At 67.7% G+C, this 15,811-nt stretch overlaps 2 protein-coding genes across 6 annotated transcripts; one reads left to right on the plus strand and one right to left on the minus strand.

Annotated features, from left to right (window-relative positions):
* Positions 1-1,375: 1,375 nt before the first annotated feature.
* Positions 1,376-11,476, plus strand: OPLAH (5-oxoprolinase, ATP-hydrolysing). Of its 5 annotated transcripts, XM_057531834.1 has the most exons (28): positions 1,379-1,771; positions 2,261-2,484; positions 2,560-2,751; positions 3,254-3,353; positions 3,434-3,557; positions 3,643-3,838; positions 3,920-4,085; positions 4,193-4,331; positions 4,412-4,479; positions 4,608-4,873; positions 4,970-5,082; positions 5,174-5,344; positions 5,493-5,630; positions 5,722-5,860; positions 5,981-6,093; positions 6,300-6,451; positions 6,976-7,136; positions 7,214-7,315; positions 7,387-7,561; positions 8,605-8,733; positions 9,214-9,398; positions 9,522-9,668; positions 9,754-9,888; positions 10,067-10,216; positions 10,344-10,501; positions 10,594-10,754; positions 10,919-11,016; positions 11,265-11,476. In XM_057531834.1, the coding sequence occupies exons 2-28, from the start codon at positions 2,314-2,316 to the stop codon at positions 11,409-11,411; spliced, it is 3,996 nt and encodes a 1,331-aa protein (XP_057387817.1). In that variant the 5' UTR covers positions 1,379-1,771; positions 2,261-2,313; the 3' UTR covers positions 11,412-11,476. The 5 variants fall into 5 exon arrangements, with proteins under 5 accessions (XP_057387816.1, XP_057387820.1, XP_057387817.1 ...); XM_057531833.1 differs by having other exon boundaries at positions 1,376-1,771; positions 6,981-7,315; XM_057531836.1 differs by lacking the exon at positions 8,605-8,733 and having other exon boundaries at positions 1,381-1,771.
* LOC130705550 (uncharacterized) lies at positions 11,463-15,579 on the minus strand. The gene is made up of 4 exons (XM_057532407.1): positions 15,467-15,579; positions 13,887-14,458; positions 12,722-13,634; positions 11,463-11,909 (listed from the first exon to the last, which is right to left on the minus strand). The coding sequence occupies exons 1-4, from the start codon at positions 15,577-15,579 to the stop codon at positions 11,798-11,800; spliced, it is 1,710 nt and encodes a 569-aa protein (XP_057388390.1). The 3' UTR covers positions 11,463-11,797.
* Positions 15,580-15,811: the final 232 nt, after the last annotated feature.

The following is a 15,811-nucleotide window of genomic DNA, read 5'->3' on the forward strand; positions in this document are numbered from 1 at the left end:
CTAGTCATTCAACCCTCAGGGGGCCAGAGGTCAGAGGTCAAGTTCGCCCTGCTCCAGGTACTGGGAACCGCTGGGCCCTGGCTCTGAAGCCCTGGAATGCGGCTGAGGCGTGGGGGGAGGGGCAGCGCTGACCTCACAATGGCAGGGTCCGCTGCCCCTCGACAGCCCGCCGGCTGCCGGCAGCTGCCGCCCACCGCTGCCGGGCATGTCCCTCCTCAGCAGCTACGAGGGCCTGCGGCAGGAGATCCAGCGGCTGGCACAGGAGAACCAAGAGCTGCGGCGGCTGGTGCAGCTCATCCAGGAGAACCAGGAGCTGAAGCTGGTGCTCAGGAACCGGGGCAGCAGCCTGAGCTTCTGCAGCTCCGGGCTCCTGGACGAGGTGACCACCAGCCCCCGCTTGCCCCGGCGCAGAACCATCAAGTTCAAGGATGCTGAAAGAGGTGCGTGGGCCAGGGCCATGGGGGTCTCCTCAGGGACCCACAGGCTGCACTCGTTGAGCCGTGCAGGACAGCGAAAAGTGGGAGAAACCCCTGCTCCCGTGGGGCCGTGTCCTGTCAGGTGCTGACAGGTGCTGTGGAGGAAGGGGTGAGGAATGGAGTCGGGGGGCTCTTTTAGGGGTGCAGCAGGGAGAAGGTGACATCTCTGAGAGAGTGACCTCAGAGCAGCGCTGGACTGAAGTGAGGGAGCCGTGAGGCTGCTCTTTAATCCCCCATCATACAGAGGATGTGAGGCGGCCAGAGGCCACCAGTCCGTGGGGAGCCCTGCTGCAGCCTGGGTTGCGGCCCAGACACTGTGCTCTCACAGCAGCCCACCTCCCTCTCTCCTCCTGGGACCAAGCGGGCTTCAAGGGCCAGCAAGGCTCAAGGAAGCAGGAGAGCCTGGGGTGGGATGGGGCCAGGGCATGCACAGTGTCCCTGCCTGCCTGGCCATCTGTCTGCCTGGCCCGTGAGGTGAGGTGACCCCTTCACCTGCTGTTCCTCTGCTTGGGAAGCCCCCTGTCCCCCACCGTTCCTTTGCGGGAGCCCCTCACAGCTCCAGCCCACCTGAGGCCTGGGCAGGCACCCGGGCAGCTTTCAGCTCGCGGGGGAAACAGGCCGGGGAAGAGCAGCCACCCGCCCCGTGGTCCCGAGACTGACCACAGCGTCCGGCGATATCAGCCCGAGTGTCGCGCGGTCGGCCTGGGAGGGCGGTGTGGCGGGCCCCCAGCCCACGGCGCCTGGCGCGCCCACGGGGAGTGAGGGGTTTCTCCAGGGCGCCCCCTGCCGGGCCACTCAGTTCTGCCCTCCCGCGTCACCCACCCCCCACCCCGGGCCGTCACAACCGCCGCACGCTGGGGGGCGCGGTCCGAGGTCGTCTGGGCAGACGGCTCCGCCTGCCCCGCGGCACCTGGAGGAGGGTACCCGGGGCGCCCGCGCTCAGCGAGCTCCGGACCGGCGCAGGGCCGGGCGGCCGCAGAGCCCAGGTGCCCGGGGGCCAGGCCGCGGGGTGGGGCTGCGCCGGCACAGCGCCGCCCCGCCGGGGATCAGGATGGAGACGCCTGCCGCCCGCGGCCCAGCTCCGGCCCCGCCCCGCAGTCCTCCGGGCAGCTCGCGGCCGAGGGAGGGGGCGGCTCCGGGCCACCCGAGCCTGACGCAACCGGAGAGCCCGGCGCGCCGGGACCGGTCGCACTAGCTCCGGGGCGGGCGCCGCTTCCGGGCTGGGGGCGGGCGCGGGCAGGGCCCGGAGCTAGTGCGGCCGAAAGGACGGCGAGCGACCGGAGCCGACAGGCCAGGTGGGTCCCGCGCCAGGATCCTCCCCGCTCCCCTGTCCGCACCCACGGCCCCCACTCGCCCCCACCGCCCGCTCCCCTTCGCCTCCCGGCCCCGGCCCCGCCCCGTCGTCTGCACAGGCTCCTCCCCATCCCCGTGTCCCTCTCGGCCTATGCTCCAAGGTCGAGCCGTTGGGAAGTGGGCCTTTCCTCACCTGCCCCCAACCCACGTGCCTCTTCGTGCTTAAGGGCCCAGAAACCCCAGCCCGAGGGCTCCCGCCACGCCTCCTCCTTTGAAAGGCCTGCTCCAGGCCCTGGGGTCCCTTGCAAGCCTGCGCACTGAAACTGGGGAGTGGGGGTCATTAGGCCCTGCCGGACTTGCCCAGCTCTGGCTCCACCCAGGGCCCCTCATGGGCATGGAATCCCTGTCTTCTCCCCATCCCAGCTCTGCCCAGGGCTGCCCGCCTGTGGATGACCCCCAGGCCTCCCTGCTGACCCACTGCCTCTGTCCAGTGCTCCCAGGACTGCCGGCTGAAGAGTCGCTGCTGGACTCCAGCCCCATCACCATGGGCAGCCCGGAGGGGCGCTTCCATTTTGCCATCGACCGTGGAGGCACCTTCACAGATGTCTTTGCCCAGTGCCCAGGGGGGCACGTGAGGGTCTTAAAGCTGCTCTCAGAAGACCCCGCCAACTATGTGGACGCACCCACCGAGGGCATCCGCCGCATCCTGGAGCAGGTGGTCAGGGCAGAGTGGTGGGGTGGGGAGGAACCTTGGGGCCAGAGGCCTGATGGCTGACCACGTGGTTCCCAGGAAGGGGGCATGCTGTTGCCGCGGGACCGGCCGCTGGACACCAGTCGCATCGCCAGCATCCGCATGGGCACCACGGTAGCTACCAACGCACTGCTGGAACGGCGCGGGGAGCGGGTGGCACTGCTGGTGACTCGCGGCTTCCGAGACCTGCTGCATGTGGGCACCCAGGCCCGTGAAGACCTCTTTGACCTGGTGAGTTCATCTACGCCAGCAGGCGGCCAGCTCTGCAGCGCACGTTTTCCCTGGAGTGCCGTGGCCCCTCGGGAGAGCGGTCCTTGGAAGGGTCAGTGCCAGCCCAAGGCCACCAGCTGATAGAGAGGAGGCTCCGGGCACTCGTAGTGGGACGCTGCGTCCCCCTAGCCCTGACTGGTCACGTGTTGTCCTGTGCCTGTCTGCCGCTCCGCCCTGTCTTGGACCCTGACCCTCACCCCCACTGCTGGGTTCTGGGAAGGAGCTGCTTTTGTGGGGGTGGGGCAGTTGGCTGCACTCAGAGGCCTGGGGGCAGAGAGCCGCCCCCTGGGTGGGCCTTCCTGGGGCCACCCGCTCTGACTGTGTCACCCTGTCTCACTGTGTCTCCTGGGCCTGTGGACTGGCCTGTTGGGACACATCCCCTCGCTTGCATTGCCCCACCCATGCAGGGCCCCAGCAGGGACCCTCAGGCCTGGGCCTCCTCTGAGCCTCTGCTTGCCCTCAGGCCGTGCCCATGCCCGAGATGCTGTATGAGGAGGTGCTGGAAGTGGACGAGCGTGTGGTGCTGTATCGAGGGGAGCCAGGTGCTGGGACGCCCGTGAAAGGTACGGATGCCCGAGTGTTGGGGCGCAGGGCAGCAGGCCCAGATGGGCCTTTGACGGGGCAGCGGCGGGCTTCCCTGCAGGCCGCACAGGGGACCTGCTGGAGGTGCAGCAGCCTGTGGACCTGGGGGGCCTGCGAGGGAAGCTGGAGGGGCTCCTGTCCCGAGGCATCCGCAGCCTGGCCGTGGTGCTCATGCACTCATACACGTGAGTGTGGGCTGGCTGGGGGCACGGGCGGCGGGTGGGCCAGCGGGCGGGCGGGTAGCTCAGCGGCACTCGGACGTCATTGTAGGTGGGCCCAGCACGAGCAGCAGGTGGGTGCCCTGGCCCGGGAGCTGGGCTTCACACACGTGTCGCTGTCCTCGGAGGCCATGCCCATGGTGCGCATCGTGCCTCGGGGGCACACTGCCTGCGCTGACGCCTACCTCACACCCACCATCCAGCGCTATGTGCAGGGCTTCCGCCGTGGCTTCCAGGGTCAGCTCAAGGTGAGGCCCCCCGCCTGCCCGCCCCTGGCCATCCCCGCCCCGCGCCGCCCCGCCCCTCACTGCCCCCCTGCCCGCCCACAGGACGTGCAGGTGCTGTTCATGCGCTCCGATGGTGGCCTGGCGCCCGTGGACTCCTTCAGTGGCTCCCGCGCTGTGCTCTCGGGCCCTGCTGGCGGCGTGGTTGGTTACTCAGCCACCACCTACCGGGTGGAGGGTGGCCATCCTGTCATCGGCTTTGACATGGGAGGTATGAGGGCCCGAGGGTGGGGTCCGGGGGAGCCTCAGATGCCAGGCTGGGCCATGTCAGGCATCCAGGTCTGTGGGATGACTCCTTACCACCCCGTCTCCTACCAGGCACGTCTACCGACGTGAGCCGCTATGCTGGCGAATTTGAGCACGTCTTTGAGGCCAGCACAGCTGGTGTCACCCTCCAGGCCCCCCAGCTGGACATCAACACCGTGGCAGCTGGTGGGGGCTCCCGCCTCTTCTTCAGGTCAGCCCCATCCCGCACCTGGGCGGGACCCCCAGCCCTGCCTCCCAACCCGCCTCCACCTCCATTTCCCCTCTCCAAAGGTCAGGCCTCTTCGTGGTGGGGCCAGAGTCTGCAGGAGCCCACCCTGGCCCCGCCTGCTACCGCAAAGGTAAGAGCTGGCACGTGCTCTGCCAATCCCCTTCCCACACGGCCCAGGCCCAGCCGACCCCTCCAGCCCCACCCCCACTGCCCGCTCCCGGCGCTCACCTCCAGCCCCACACCGTGCACACCTCCCAGGAGGCCCTGTGACCGTGACGGATGCTAATCTGGTCCTGGGTCGCCTGCTGCCTGCCTCCTTCCCCCGCATTTTTGGGCCGGGAGAGGACCAGCCACTATCCCTGGAGGCGTCCCGAAAGGCCCTGGAGGCTGTGGCCACTGAGGTCAACAGCTTCCTGACCAACGGGCCTTGTCCGGCCTCCCCACTGAGCCTGGAGGAGGTGGCCATGGGGTTTGTGCGTGTGGCCAATGAGGCCATGTGCCGGCCCATCCGTGCGCTCACGCAGGTACAGCCGCCTTCGCCCTCGCCCGGGGGTGGGGGGCAGGATGGGGGAGGGCCGGGCGGGGCAGGGTAGGCCACTGATCCCCCTCTGGCTCTCCAGGCACGAGGCCACGACCCCTCGGCCCACGTGCTGGCTTGCTTTGGGGGAGCTGGTGGGCAGCACGCTTGCGCCATCGCCCGGGCCCTGGGCATGGACACCGTGCACATTCATAGGTGTGTCTGGGTGTGGTGCGTGTGTCCTGGGGCTGGGGGGCCACTTTGGGAGGCACCCCACCCTTTCGCTGTGCGGTCCCTGTCCCCCTAGGCATAGTGGGCTGCTGTCAGCACTGGGGCTGGCCCTGGCAGACGTGGTACACGAGGCGCAGGAGCCCTGCTCCCTGCCCTATGCTCCCGAGACCTTTGTGCAGCTGGACCAGAGGCTGAGCCGCCTGGAGGAGCAGTGTGTGGATGCCCTGCGGGCCCAGGGCTTCCCCAGGTGGGGCTCCGGGGGCTGCCGGGCCAGGTGGAGGGCCTGCCACGTCCTAGCCGCTTCACTTGGGGCCTCTTCGGCGGCAGTCAGGGAGGGCTGGACTAGGTGTCCTCAAGGGTACCCTGTGCGAGTGCCCTGCCTGTCACCGTTGCAGGGCCCAGATCAGCACTGAGAGCTTCCTGCACCTGCGCTACCAGGGCACGGACTGCGCCCTGATGGTGTCCGCCCACCAGCACCCAGCCACTGCCTGCTCACCCATAGCGGGCGACTTTGGGGCAGGCTTCGTCGAGAGGTATGTGAGCTCCGCGTCTTGGGCGCCCTGGCCGGGGTCCGCCGGCCTGGCTGCCCGCCCTGATGGCTCTCCGGGACCTCCGGGTGTGCAGGTACATGAGGGAGTTTGGCTTCACCATCCCTGAGCGGCCAGTGGTGGTGGACGACGTGCGGGTGAGGGGCACTGGCCACAGTGGCCTTCGCCTCGAGTTCGTCCCGAAAGCCCAGAGTGGGCCTCCCCGGGTAGACAAGGTTGGTGGCCCTGCCTGTGCCCGTCCGCCCACACCCACTGGGACACGGGGACAGGTGTGGAGGGGGAGACGCAGGGAGGCCCCGGCCCTAGGAACTTCGCTCACCTGACACCCTCCTCAGATGACCCGTTGCTACTTCGAGGGGGGCTACCAGGAGACCCCCGTGTACCTGTTGGGCGAGCTGGGCGATGGGCACAAGCTGCAGGGGCCCTGCCTCATCATTGACAGCAACAGGTGGGGTGAGGGCCAGGGCCATGGCTGCCGGGGCTGGGGTGACCTGTGGGGCCCTGGCGGGGGGTTCTCTGGCCCAGACTGCAGGAGTCTGAAGGACTCTGGGGTCCCTTCATGGCTGGGCTGTTTCTGGGCCTGGGCACAGGGGGTCCCTGGTTGGGAGGGGTGTGTGGCCTGGCTCCTGCAGCCCCTTTGCTCCCTGCCCCCAGTACCATCCTGGTGGAGCCAGGCTGCCAGGCAGAGGTGACTGAGACTGGGGACATCCGCATCTCCGTGGGGGCTGAGGTCCCCAGCACGGTGGGTGCCCAGCTCGACCCCATCCACCTGTCCATCTTCTCCCACCGCTTCATGAGCATCGCTGGTGAGTGGCTTCCACCATCCTGCTCCCCCGCCCTGCTCCCTGCGGCGTGCCCGGCAGGGGTGTGCAGAGAGAAAGCGTGACCCGGGGGAAGGGGCAGACGCGGAAGCCCTCCTGCGGTGGTGCAGGCAGTGTGGCCCTGGCCCTGGGATGGCACAGCCCCGCTGCACTGCAGGCCTTGGGCAGGGTGGGCGCTTTTCTCCTCCCAGCACCGTGTGATCTGGGCTCTGCACAGTGAACCCAGGCTCCGAAGCCTGTGCCTCACGCATCAGTTTCTTAACGTACGAAGCAGGGCGTAGGGTTGGTGGGGGCGCCGGGCAGGGCTGGGGGGGAAGGGGGTGTCCTTCACATGAGCAAGATGTGGCTTGGCCATGGCCTCACTGTGTCTAGGTGGACCATCACCCGCTTCGGGTCCTGGGTCCGGGACTCGGAGGCCTTGAAGGCGGTGGGCCCTGTCTCTCCGTACCCCGGGAATGCTCTGTGGATGGGGTGGGGCCAGCGGGCATCTGGTCACTCTGTGTCCCCAGAGCAGATGGGCCGCATCCTGCAGCGCACGGCCATCTCCACCAATATCAAGGAGCGCCTGGACTTCTCCTGTGCCCTCTTTGGGCCCGACGGAGGGCTGGTCTCCAACGCGCCTCACATCCCCGTGCACCTGGGTGCCATGCAGGAGACGGTGCAGTTCCAGGTTCGGCGGGCCCCTCTCCCTGCCCCCCACCCCTCGCGCCGGCCCCTCCCGACTCTGCACCTGTCTCCTGGCTTCAGACCCAGCACTTGGGGGCTGACCTCCGTCCCGGCGACGTGCTGCTGAGCAACCACCCCGGCGCGGGGGGCAGCCACCTGCCAGACCTGACCGTCGTCACACCGGTGAGGGTCGCTGCCCAGGTACCTTTGGTTGTAGGGCTGCCGGTGCCCCTGACCGTTGCCCTCACCCCTAGGTGTTTTGGCCGGGTCGGACGCGGCCTGTGTTCTACGTGGCCAGCCGCGGGCACCACGCGGACATTGGGGGCATCACACCGGGCTCCATGCCTCCCCACTCCACCACCCTGCAGCAGGAGGGCGCCGTCTTTCTGTCCTTCAGACTTGTCCAGGCGGGTGTCTTCCAGGAGGAGGGTGAGTGGGAACGGGTCTGGGGTGGGGCTGAAACACCTGGCCGCTTCCTGCAGCCAGGCTGGGCCGGACACGGGGATGCAGCCCCCACTGACCCCCTCCCCCCTGGCCTAGGCCGGCCTCCAGGCTGAGGGAGCCGGGCGGTGACCCCCCAGGGTGGTTGCAGATCGCCTCTCAGAGGTGATCAGACCAGCTGAGCTGAGCTCTGCCTGGGCCCAAGAAGGCCTGGAAGGTTTGGGGGTGGGGAGCTGGCCAGGATACCCAAGGGATTGGGTGCAGGAGGGGGAGGAGCCTATTTTAAGGTGGGCGGCTGCTCATGGCGTTTATGATTTGCACTGGGTTTGCACTGGGTCTGGGGGCTGCAGAGACACGGCAGCACCAGCGGCCAGGGGCTGCATGCTCTCGGAGAGCTTTCCTGGGCCTGGGTCAGTCACTGGGCAGTGGGGCGGCCGGGCAGCTGTGAAGGGCTTCAGCTGGGCCTGAGCTGCCTGTGCACCAGGCAAGTCCCCTGCCTACGTGCAGGGCGCATGGAGGGTCCCGGGCATGGAGGGTCCTGCAGGCCAGGCAGGGGGAGTGGGGTGGGGGCAGCTACGCTCGCCCCGGATGATGCTGAGCCTCACACCGGGAAGCAACGGCGAGGGTGCTTTGGAGGTGAGGTTGGTAACTGGTGGGAGTTGGGCAGCTGTAGGATGAAGGTTCTGGCACTGCAGTTGCCAGGAAGGTGGGGCAGAAGCTGCAGTTGGACCTGGGGGTCAGGGTCAGCTGGTGTGAGGCTGCAGGCGTCTGAGAGCCTTGGGGGCATCCCAGAGTGAGAATAGGTGATGTGGGCGGGGTGGAAGGTGGGGGAGCAGAGCCATGGGCTGCTGTGGGTGCTGAGAACACGAAGAGAGTGACTGAGGCCTGGCTGCTCCCTTGGTCAGTATGGGGTGGGGGCAGAGGGCAGGGATCACTGAGGGACCTGTGCAGGCATGTGGCAGAGGACCCAGTGGCCAGGGAGCCTGAGAGGACCCTGATCCAGACTCAGGAGGGGAGCTTTCCCGAAGCAGGGAGTGGTCCATGGGTCCAGAACCTGTACTGCTTGCCCGAGGTGGAGGCCTTGTCCAGATCTTTTGGGGGCGGTGGCGGGGCGCACAGGCAGCCATGCTGGCGCTCTTTCAAAACGACTGGCTGTGGCGGTGAGTTCGGGGCCCCAAGGCTGAGGGCAGTGTGAGTGTGGGAGGGTTAAGGGAAGTGGTTTTTCCTGCTGGGAGAGGGGAGGGGGGCCCAGAAAAGGCTGGAGAGTGTGGGCCAGGTGGTGGGGAGGTAGGGCAGGAGGAATGAAGGAGGGAGGAGAGTTTGCTGAGGGAACCTGCCCCCTGCCCTGCCCCCTGCCCCAGGTACCTCCAGCCCACGTGAGATCATGGTCATGGTCAAAGCTGCTTGTCCCGTCCTAGGGTGCCCTGGGGGATTGGGGTGTGGGAAGAAGGTTCAGTAGCTGATGGGGGGAAGCTGGGGGTTTTCAGGGACCTGGGAGAGCCATCAGGGTAGTGGGGAGCCAGTGATCGGCCAACATGTGGTCCCTGCAGTGCCCCAGCAGAAGTACAGCAGGTGTGGAGCAGGGCACCAGGTGGCCCTGGGACTTTGAGAGTGGCTCAGTGGCAATCCCATTCATTCAGCGGTAACTGAAGCCCTGCGGGCACCAGGCAAGATTCCAGGCTGCAGCGGAACACGGAACCTGCATGACAACCTGTCAGATCTGCGTGCCCAGGTGGCAGCCAACCAGAAGGGCATCCAGCTGGTGGGCGAGCTCATTGGGCAGTATGGTCTGGATGTGGTGCAGGCCTACATGGGCCATATTCAGGTGGGCCTGGGGGAAGGAGCAAGCGGGCAGCTCTGTGCCTGCCCCAGGCAGGTGGACGGAGGTGGGGGGCACCTGGCCCACCTGGAAGGTGGCGTGGCCGTTACTGAACGTACTTCCTACCAGGCAAACGCTGAGCTAGCTGTGCGAGACATGCTTCGGGCCTTTGGAACCTCCCGGCAGGCCCGAGGCCTGCCCCTGGAGGTGTCTGCAGAGGACCACATGGACGACGGTTCTCCCATCCGACTCCGAGTGCAGATCAACCTGAGTCAGGTCAGTCTTGGGAGGAAGGATCTCCCCAGGCATCAGGGCCGTGGCCACCTGGCTGCTGACTTCTCCCCTCCTCTCTGGCGGGCAGGGTAGCGCGGTGTTTGATTTCAGCGGCACGGGGCCCGAGGTGTTCGGCAACCTCAACGCGCCTCGGGCCATCACGCTGTCTGCGCTCATCTACTGCCTTCGTTGTCTGGTCGGCTGCGACATCCCACTCAACCAGGTGCGCAAGGGTGTGCTGTGCACACGGACAGCAGGTCAACCCCAAGCCCCATGTCACCCTGAGGGAGCCTGGGGCTAGGTCAGCCCAAGGTCGGACTGATCCTAGGGACTGATGGGCCTGGGGGAAGCGGGTGGTGTACCTCCCAACTGTTCTTGAGCGCTGGCCCCTCTCCCCACAGGGCTGCCTGGCACCGGTGCGTGTTGTGATCCCTAAGGGCTCCATCCTGGACCCGTCCCCAGAGGCGGCGGTGGTGGGCGGCAACGTGCTTACGTCGCAGCGGGTGGTGGACGTCATCCTGGGGGCCTTTGGGGCCTGCGCAGCTTCCCAGGTGTGGTGGGCCGGTGGGCACAGCTCTGGGGCTGCTGGGGGCAGGGGGCGGGGGGAGGGCTGCGGGCTGCGACCGGCAGAGAGGGGACGCACCCCCAGCCAGCGCAGCGGCCACTTGCCCCTGCCAGGGCTGCATGAACAACGTGACCTTGGGCAACGCCCACATGGGCTACTACGAGACGGTGGCGGGCGGCGCGGGCGCGGGCCCCGGCTGGCATGGGCGCAGCGGCGTGCACAGCCACATGACCAACACGCGCATCACCGACCCCGAGATCCTGGAGAGCAGGTGAGCGGTGCAGGAAGGGGTGGGGCTGAGGAGCGGGGCCTGGGGTGGAGCGGGGGCGGGGCGGGCTGGGCTGAGCCCCTGGCCCCGCGCAGGTACCCAGTTATCCTGCGCCGCTTCGAGCTGAGACTGGGGTCTGGGGGGCGCGGCCGCTTCCGGGGCGGCGATGGTGTTATCCGCGAGCTGCTTTTTCGTGAGGAGGCGCTACTGTCGGTGCTGACCGAGCGCCGCGCCTTCCAGCCTTACGGCCTTATGGGTAAGCGGCTCCCGTCCCCTCTCCCCCCAGCCCAGTCTCCCCCATCACGGCCATCAGTTCCCCACCCACCTCCTGTCCCATCTACCCCCCTGTTCCCCCACCAACCCCCCATGTCTCTCACTTCCTTGCCTCCTGGGCCACCCCCACCTTGCCTCTCCTTGCAGGGGGTGAGCCCGGAACCCGTGGCCTAAACCTACTGATCCGGAAGGACGGCCGGACAGTGAATCTGGGTGGGAAGACCTCGGTGCCCGTGTGCCCCGGGGTAAGGATTGCGGCCTGGCCTGTCCCATCCCCGCCCCCACCCCCAGCTGCCCTCATCCCACAGAGTGAATGGAGTTGCAGAAATAACTAGAGACGGAGTTTAATTTGGCTCCTGAAGGATGGGGGCCGCAGACCGGCTCTCTGGGGTCCCAGCTGGCTGCTGTGGATGCACTGCCCCACCGGGGGTGGGATTGCGGCAGCGGACAGGCAGAGCCCACTCCCAGGCTGAACCTCCCCTCTGCCCCACAGGATGTGTTCTGTCTCCACACACCAGGCGGCGGGGGCTATGGGGACCCAGAGGATCCCGCCCCACTGCTGGCGTCGCTGCTGCAGCCCAAAGCCTTCCCTGAGCGGGGCAGCGTCTATGAGTACCGCAGGGCCCAGGAGACTGTGTGAGGGAGGGCCCCGTACAATAAAGATCCCTGAAGACGTCCTGTTCCAGTGGCGGCTGGCCAGGCTCACGTTCTGCGTCCCTGTCTGTCTTTCCACCCGTGCTGGCACCTGTCTCCTCCGTACCTGCCTTAGGAGGGCTTGGAAGTCCCACAGCCAGGTGGTCCGTAAGCCCCGCCAGGGCGGTGCTGAAAGTCACCTGTTCCACCTCTTGGGGGCAGGAGTCAGACTGAGGAGTCGCCCCAGCGCCAGCAGGCCCAGCACCCTGAGCTCTGGCACTTCCTGGGCTCAGAATGCCCCCGGGTCCTCCCCGGTAGGTGACGTAGTCCAGGCGCCGGCGGCGCCCTTCCCCCTGCTCCAAGGCCCTGAGGAGGGTGGCGGCGTCGGCAAGGTCAGGGCAGCCCTCCTTCCGGGCGTTGCCTGGCCCCCAGGTGGCCACACCCCTCAGCATCTCCGCGGAGCAGGCCACGGAGTGGCGGAGATTGGAGGTGCTCAGCCGCGTTCCTGGGGAGGGCGGGCAAGGGCGGTATCAGTGGGAGCCTCGGCCCGCGAGCCCGCCCTAGGTCCGCCCGCCCCCAGCCCCGACGCGTCCCCAGCCGGCAGGGGTCCCGGAAGCGGCTGAACTGCTGGTGCGCCGGCTCCTGCGCGTGGTCTGCGGAGAGGCCGGCGCTCGGTGGGCGGGGCCGCCCGCCCCCCCGCCCCCCCGCCCGCCCCCCCGCCCCCCCCGCTGCAGCCTCCTCTCAGCTAAGCGAGCTGGTGTCGAAGTTTAGGTCACCCAGGCGCACACTGAAGGCCACGGCCTCGTCACTTTGGCCGCTCTCAACCTCGGACCGCTCGGCCCAGTCCAGCAACAGCGTCAGCTGTTTGCGGCGCAGGAGCCCGTCCTCTGCGGGGCGGGGTGGGTTGGAGGGGAGGGACGGGGAGGGAAGGAAGGCTCAGTCCGAGGTGCCATTCTGCCTCCTGGACACCCAGCTGCGCCCGCACCTTCCCCCGGCCCGCCCAGTCCCGATCTGTGAGCCCACCGGCACTCGAAGGGACTGGCGGCGCCTGGGGCAGTGAATAAACGGTGGGGGGAGGGGAGGCGCAGACAAGGGTTGGGACTCTGCGCAGAGAGAGTGAGAGGGGGCGGCCCGCCCACGAGCCTACGAGCAGCCAGTCGGGCTCACTGCTCGGCGCCCGCAAATGCATGCAGTGCAGGAAGCCCACGATGCGGCGCCCGTCCGGGATGCCCAGCTGCGCTTGGGGATCTTCGCGCGTTCGACCCCATGCCCCGCCCCCTCCCGGGAGCCGAAGCGCCGCGGCCGGTGGGCGGGCACCTGTGCAGAAAGTAGTCCCTTGGAGGCCAGCGCATCCTCGCGACGTGCGTGAGGAAGGACTGCAAGGCCGCGCGTAGCAGCGGGTAGCGCGAGGCCAGCAGCAGCCCGCTGCCCAGCAGCTTCAGGTGTAGCCCGGGCTGCAGGCCGAATGTGCCCACGTCGTACGACACCGGGCCCAGATTGGGTGCCAGGCGGCTCACCAGGCGTCGCTCTGCGCGAAGATCGAACAGCTCCTGCAGGCACGTGAAGTCCAGACTCGCTGGCATGGCGCCTATCAGCACCCCGCACGGCATCCCCTGCACTGGCGAACTGCAGCCGGTAGCCCCATAGGGCGAATGCCGCAGGCCGGCGAGCAGCACGGCGCCCACGGTCTCGGCCCGCCGCTGGCTGTGCGGCAAGTTGCTGAAGCGCGCCAGCCCGTAGGGGAGCAGGCACAGGTTGGCGCTGAAGAAGCTGAAGCTGCGCGCGGGCTCAGTTGGGGGGCGCCAGGGCGTGGGGGGCGCCCCGCACTGCGGAGGGGGCTGGTAGCAGAAGGGACGGCGCCAGGCTTGCAGCAGCAGCCAGAGCAGCAGGTCCGGCAGCGCCAGAGGCGGGCCGACAAGAAGCAGCAGCAGCAGAGCCGCTCCGGCGCCCGCTGCGGCGCTCAGCCAGATCTGGTCGCTTGGGCGTGCGGCCGGCGCCCAGCAGCCCAGCAGCTGGTCCAGGGCCCAGTAGGCCGGGAAAAGTAGCGCGCGGGCCAGGCCGGGGAGAGCGTGCAGCACAGGGTGCGGGAAGGGCGAGGGCCGTAGGGCACAGGGCGTCGGGGGCCAGTCGGGCGGGGATGGCGTGGCGCGCGGGGCTCTTGGTAGCAAGTCTCTCCGACGACTCACTGGCTTCCAGCGTGCGAGTCGACTCGTTCGTGCGTGCCCGGGAGCTGCAGGGGAGTCACAGGGGTCAGGGCCACGTGGCACAACTTGTGCGCGGAGCCGGCAAGGTGCTGAGCCCCCGCGAGCGTGGGGGTATGGGCACAGGCGGAGCCACCCGGCAAGCCTCCCTCTCCTCACCCGCGCGGAATCTCGGCGGCGGTTGGAGAACAAAAGGGAAAGCGAAAGAGACCCTGGTCCCGCCCCAGATCCTTCTCGCCCCGCCCTCCTCTGAGAGCCGCTGGGAGAACCCCCAGACCCACCCGATGGGAGCAACTTCTGGGTGCAGCCCACACCAAGTGGAGGGCGACACTTTTTATTGCGGGCCGGCGCAACGACAGGGAGTGGAGCGCGCTGCGCGCTGCGCGCTGCATCCGCCTCTCCCTCCTCCCGCAAGTCAGAGTGAAATGGCCCCGGCGCTCCCGCTGCCCAGACTGCGGGATCTACCCAACCCCGACCTGCTTCCCCCAGTCCGAGGAAGGGGCGGACTCGGAGAGGCCTAACCAGCCACCGGCTCAGCGCCCGGCAGAGCCCACAGTGGAGGCGGCTCTGTGACCCTTCCCCAAGAAGCTTCCAATCTGGGGGAAGGGCCGTTGGTTCGGCTCTGCGCAGCAGGCCGGGCCACCGGGGCACGCGAGCCAGGTGGAAGCCAGCTCCCCATCCGCGGATCCCTCTTGCACCCGCTCTGTTGCATCCCAGGACCGAGCTGCCTCGCGCTTGCTCAGGCGCTGCCCTGCCCTCCACCTTCCTAATTCGAGCTGTGAACCAGTTCCTAGAGCTCTTAAGGTTGTCTCTTAAATTGTCCTGAAGTTTGGGCCAGGGCTGCCCTTCACACCTACAGACATGGAGGAGAAGGGGCTTCTGCTCTCCCCCACCAGCCCCCAGTTTTCCAGAAATCCCTGATCCCCTTTACAAATCAAGATCTGGTGCTGGGTGTGCTCGTTGCTATGGGTTTGTCGTATTGCTAAGCCTTCTCAGCAGACAGAGCTAGAAGGTCTGTATGTATAGCTCTCTAACATATCTATACGCAGAGGCCTTCCCTGCCTTTCCCAGGGGTCTGGCTTCATCTCCTGAAGTAGCAGGCCTGGGAGTGAGGGGGGCAAGAAGGCAGGGAGCTCTGGGGCCAGAGCACCCCAGCACGCCCTACACCCCCTCTCCTCTGCACCCCTTGCTGGTTGCTGACATGATTCCCCTGTTTGAACCCAGACCCAGGGGCTCCTCTGTTCACTTGCGGTCCTCAGGCTGGCAGGCAGCGGTGCTTCCAGAGCCTCCTTGGCTGGGGTCCGCATCCCCACCACCTCCTCCCCTTCTTCAGGCAGGCCCTCTGCTCTGCCCCACACTGCTCTCCTCTCCTCATGCACGTCCTGAAGGGACAAGCATCCTGGCCTACACCCCTCTGCATCCCGCACTCTCCACGAGCGCTTCCCCCTCCGAGTCTACAGGTCACCTCCAGGTATCCCATCCCACCCCACCCCCACTCCAGCTCTCCCCTGCTCTGTTCGGTTTTCCATCCGGCCTGTGCTCCTCAGCTCTGCCCCTGCAGTAGGTGGGATCTGCCCTCGCCAGCTCTGGCTCTCCCAGTCCGGTCCCTTCCTGCGGGTGCCTTTGGCAGGGACCCCGTCTCCCTGGGCTGCCCGGTGCCCAGGTTCCTCCTGGCTCCCCTCCCTTTAATGTCCTCCTGCCCTCAGTGAGGTTCCAGAAACACTTGTCCGCACCCTCCTTGTCGCTGCCTTGTGCAGAGGGAGGAGCTCCCAGGCCCACATCCTTCTCTTGACCCCGCCTCTGCCTCCTGCTCTGTGCCCAGGCCTCAGTTCCATGCTCATCACCAGGCCTGCTGGCATACCCACGACCCTTCTCCGCCAGCTCGGCTCCTTCCTGCTTCCTGCTCTTCCCCCTCCAGGACTCAGGGGCTCCTGTGCTCCCACTGCCAGGCCAGCTTTGGGGCCTTTGGAACATCCCCCTTGGTAAGACAGCTGCTGAGCTTTGGTCTTGGGGCTCTCTCCAGGGGCCCCGGAAGGGGCATGAACCCACAGGGCAGGCAGGACTGAAGGGGAGCTGGGGAGGGGGTGCTGGCGAGCCCCCCAGAGGAGGCAGCACCACCCAGGAGTACCAGCGCAGGCCCAGAGGCCAGCGTCTGAGGTGGGCTTTAATGGCTGTGCGCCCAGGTGCGGGCCATGGCGAGCCAGCG

This window comes from Balaenoptera acutorostrata, chromosome 17, assembly GCF_949987535.1.
Source record: "Balaenoptera acutorostrata chromosome 17, mBalAcu1.1, whole genome shotgun sequence".
NCBI lineage: Eukaryota > Metazoa > Chordata > Mammalia > Artiodactyla > Balaenopteridae > Balaenoptera > Balaenoptera acutorostrata.

Coding starts and splice junctions, on each gene's coding strand:
- OPLAH (XM_057531833.1), top strand. CDS start 2,314: ATGGGCAGCCCGGAGGGGCGCTTCCATTTTGCCATCGACCGTGGAGGC. Junction 6,452..6,980: donor CCGCTTCATGAGCATCGCTG/GTGAGTGGCTTC, acceptor TCCCCAGAGCAG/ATGGGCCGCATCCTGCAGCG. Junction 8,734..9,213: donor CAAAACGACTGGCTGTGGCG/GTGAGTTCGGGG, acceptor CCATTCATTCAG/CGGTAACTGAAGCCCTGCGG.
- LOC130705550 (XM_057532407.1), bottom strand. CDS start 15,579: ATGTTCCAAAGGCCCCAAAGCTGGCCTGGCAGTGGGAGCACAGGAGCC. Junction 13,635..13,886: donor CCAGAAGTTGCTCCCATCGG/GTGGGTCTGGGG, acceptor ACTCCCCTGCAG/CTCCCGGGCACGCACGAACG. Junction 11,910..12,721: donor AGGGACTACTTTCTGCACAG/GTGCCCGCCCAC, acceptor CGCCCTCCCCAG/GAACGCGGCTGAGCACCTCC.